Source organism: Daucus carota, chromosome 6 (genome assembly GCF_001625215.2).
Source record: "Daucus carota subsp. sativus chromosome 6, DH1 v3.0, whole genome shotgun sequence".
Taxonomy (NCBI): domain Eukaryota; kingdom Viridiplantae; phylum Streptophyta; class Magnoliopsida; order Apiales; family Apiaceae; genus Daucus; species Daucus carota.
The window spans coordinates 15793934-15797784 of record NC_030386.2 but is presented as its reverse complement, the minus strand read 5'-3'; the positions used below and the strand labels follow the sequence as shown (position 1 = coordinate 15797784).

Here is a 3851-nt window from a genome sequence, read left to right as displayed (position 1 = left end):
TGAATAGTTACATCTCATCAGTTGAATATCCTTCACTTAGATAAAATTACATGGCATTGGATATTTACAATTAGCCATCCTATTCTACCCATCCGTTGATAATTCCCAACGATAAGAAATATAACAATTACAACTGAAATTTGATAAAGATTCCAAGTAAGACATGTTACAAAATGTTTATGTTATCATCAAAAATTATTGATTCCTAACACATGCCATCAGCACAAAGGCCAAGTCGAAGGTTTCTAAGTTCTCCACCAAATTCCGGAAACTTTCCATCAATGTTTCTCCTTTGTGGTGAGTCGGCTGGGTGTCGAAGCATCCCATCTGATTTTCTTCCTTCAACATGCCACCTCAATAGCTTCGCATCATTTACATTTGCAAAGAGTCGTTTGAATCGGTCCACTATAGGTAGATAGCGCAACACCTTGACCGGAGGCCTCTTCGTGTTGTTAGTAGAAGAATTATTCCCTTCCCGCTTGAACCTGGAAGCTCCACACTTTGGACACATGTGTAGATGTTCATACTCATTGCGAAACAACACACAATGATTTGGACATGCATGTATCTTTTTGACATTCATACCCAGTGGACACAATATTTTCTTTGCCTCATAGGTGGAAGTGGGAAGCTCGTTATCTGGAGGAAGAATGTCTGCCAGAAGTTTTAGCATCTCGGTGAAACTCTTGTCGCTCCACCCATTCTTTACTTTAAGCTTACACAATTTAAGGGTAGTTGACAGCCTGGTAAACTGATCCCTGCAACCAGGGTACAAAAGTTTTGTGGAGTCATCAACCAAGTGCCCAAGAACTTCTGCCTGGTGCATTAGAAGATCTTCAACATCTTCGATCATCTCATGGACCCTGTCATTTTCTACGTCATCTTCTTTGTTAGTATCCATACCAGATCCGCAACTTTCAAATTTTCTATTAACTGTCTCCGTTCTTTTAGATTGTATTCCTTCACCATGCCAGATCCACTTAGTATAATCTTTCATGAAACCACGCCGAAATAAATGTTCACGTACAGTCTCGGCACTGGGATACTTTTTTAAATTATAACAGTCGCGACAAGGACATGTGATCATTTCTTCTGTGCCATGTTCGGTGCCTTTCTTCTTTAGGTTCTCAACCGCACATGAAATGAACTCATGAACACCACTAACATACTCAGGTGCAATCCGTGGTAATTTGTACATCCACGTGGCACGATCCATGTTATATTTCTATATAATATGCAGAGAAGTTAGTAGGCATTGAAATAAATTCGTAGCAAATATTTGTCATGTCGGATATTAAACCTCAAATAGATTACAAACAAATTATTAAATTTTACCTTTGAATTCAATTACTTATTGAATTCTGTTATGTCTTCTTAATTACTCTAAATAATCTAAGCTCTTCTGATAGCATAACTACCCTAAATATTATGGTCCCTCCTCAGACAAACATTATCTATAAATGCTACATCCTCTTTTATTTTTTATCATTAATCTCACATTGATATTTTTCAGTCAAATACCTTATTATTTCATATAATAGTACCAACTATGATCTAACATTTAAAACAGCCCTGTTATTTTATTGATGAGATGCAGAAATTCATGTTAGACGCTTGAAATTGTAATTTGAGTGGTCAAAATCAGATTATTATGTGCGAAGACAGAGGAATAATCAACTCACTAATAATCACTTAACCTATTTAGAGGAATATGACTTACAAAAGAAGTAAAAGACAATTAAAGTGCATCCAGTTTCAAGCAGAGATGGCAAAAAACTCACCAGAAGTAGGCCACTGTTTATTCAGAATAGGCTCTTGATGATCAGTTTTATAAGTTAGATAGTAGAAGGTTACTTTTACCTAATAATAAAACAGGGAGCGAAGAAATACTTGTTGGCAATGACTAATTTTACGTTGACTTACAATATTTTAACAAGAACTTAAATAAATAGCATTGGTTCTGCTATTGGTTCTTCAATTACTAAACAGCTCAATGGTTTGTGTTTCGACTAATCTGTACCAAAATTATATTACGGAGTTAATAATGCATGTCCTAGCTCTGAAAGCTGTGCTAGCTCTTGACACTGTAATTTCTTTTCCCTAGTTGGATGCTAAGCATTTCAATCAAAAGGCATGAGATTCCAGGGACACATAATCTAACCAAAGATATATAAATATTTAGCTTATTTAAAATTTGTCAGTAATGCAGAGTAACTGAATAGCAGGTGAGGGGTAAATTACAATGGCACTGATCAGGGGAAATACCTTGGCTCGAGGTGTGAGAATTCCTTCGAATCGGTGGTGATCTACGCAAACAAGATTAGGATTTTCGAATGCTAGCTGCTGCTACTCGTTCTTTATTATTTAACTACTTATTCACTGCAACATAACAACAAAATCATTATTATTAATTTTTCTGATATAGCATTTAAATGGATTACTGCTGAAAATCAAAACAAACTATCAACACAAAACTTCAGACCAATATAGATCATGGCTAAATACAGTATAATGTTACCATATACCGTGCTTCTTCAGACCAATACCGTGCTTCTTCAGCCAACTAAGCAGTCAACTTAATTAAAATTGTAAAATGGTTGTCAACAACTACAAGTTCATATGCCGGTATTTAAAGGCAAACGGAGGTTGTTGATATCAAGTTCATATACTAATGTTTGCCAGATAACTCATATTTCACCTTTAAGAATATGTCATACAATTTAAAGGATCCTACCAAAATCATTATTATTAATTTTTTGACTCTGTTTGAAACTTACAAAGTTTATAAAACAAGTAAAACAAGGACCATCTAACAAGGATTGGGATATGCCATCTCATACTTGACAAAATCAGAGTGAATAATTTCATATATGGAAAACAAAATCCAGCAAACCAACCTAGCAAAATCCCAACCCAGTACCAAAAAACAAACCAGTAACCCTTAACAAAAAACCAATATCACAGCAAAATCCCAACCAGCACCCAATATGAATCAAACACCAAAAAACCCAACCAAAAAATACAACCCAACCAGCAAAATTCCGAGCATACTTAACAAAATCACAGTACCCAACAAATTAAACTACATACCAGTACTTGTTTTGCAGCCGACCAAAAAACCCAGCAGAGAAATCCAATCAATCGACGAAAGAACCCTAGTTTGCAGCAGACCCAGCGATTAAAATCGAGCACCTGAGAGATTTAGATTGAGAGAGAGCCGAGAGATTCGGTGAGAGATTGAACACAACCCAGTGAATTTGATAAACAAGCTACAGCAGACAAAGAGAGACCAAGAGATTGAAAATGAGCGCGCACCTGAGATTGAGATTTTGAAGGATTCACAGAGAGATTGAGAGAGTCGAGGGATTCACAGAGAGATTGAATGCCGAGAGATTGAGCGCTGAGAGATTGAGCACCTGGGAGATTCACCTGGGAGAGCAAATTGGCACCGGCGAGGAGAGCAAATTGATAAATTAAGTTAGTAAAAACCCGATGGACTGTATATACGCGCGATTAGAATTTAGTTTTTTAATATTTAAAAAAAACTCTTTTGCGTCGGGTTAATGGAAGGCGACGCTAGAGTTGTATTTTAAGCGTCGGCGTCTCCCGAACCGCCGCAGAAAAGTAACCTTTTAGCGTCGGTGTTCCGGAAACCGACGCCTTAAACAAGTTTTAAGCGTCGGGTAATTTTTAACCGACGTAAGAAATGTGTTTTAGGTGTCGGTTCTTAAAAGAGTCGACGCTATAAATCAGGAAATTTGATTTTATGCGTCGGTTGTGGAAAGAACCGACGCTTGAAGTAGTTTTTAGCGACGGTTATAGAAAAGACCGACGCAAAAGGGGCGTTACAA

At 37.0% G+C, this 3851-nt stretch overlaps 1 protein-coding gene across 1 annotated transcript; it reads right to left on the bottom strand.

Moving 5' to 3' along the window:
• Positions 1–205: 205 nt before the first annotated feature.
• Positions 206–1216, bottom strand: LOC108225940 (uncharacterized). The gene has a single exon (XM_017400890.1). The coding sequence runs from the start codon at positions 1214–1216 to the stop codon at positions 206–208; it is 1011 nt and encodes a 336-aa protein (XP_017256379.1).
• Positions 1217–3851: the final 2635 nt, after the last annotated feature.

What these genes read in the sequence shown, in the direction of transcription:
- LOC108225940 (XM_017400890.1), bottom strand. Translation starts at nt 1,216, where the DNA reads ATGGATCGTGCCACGTGGATGTACAAATTACCACGGATTGCACCTGAG.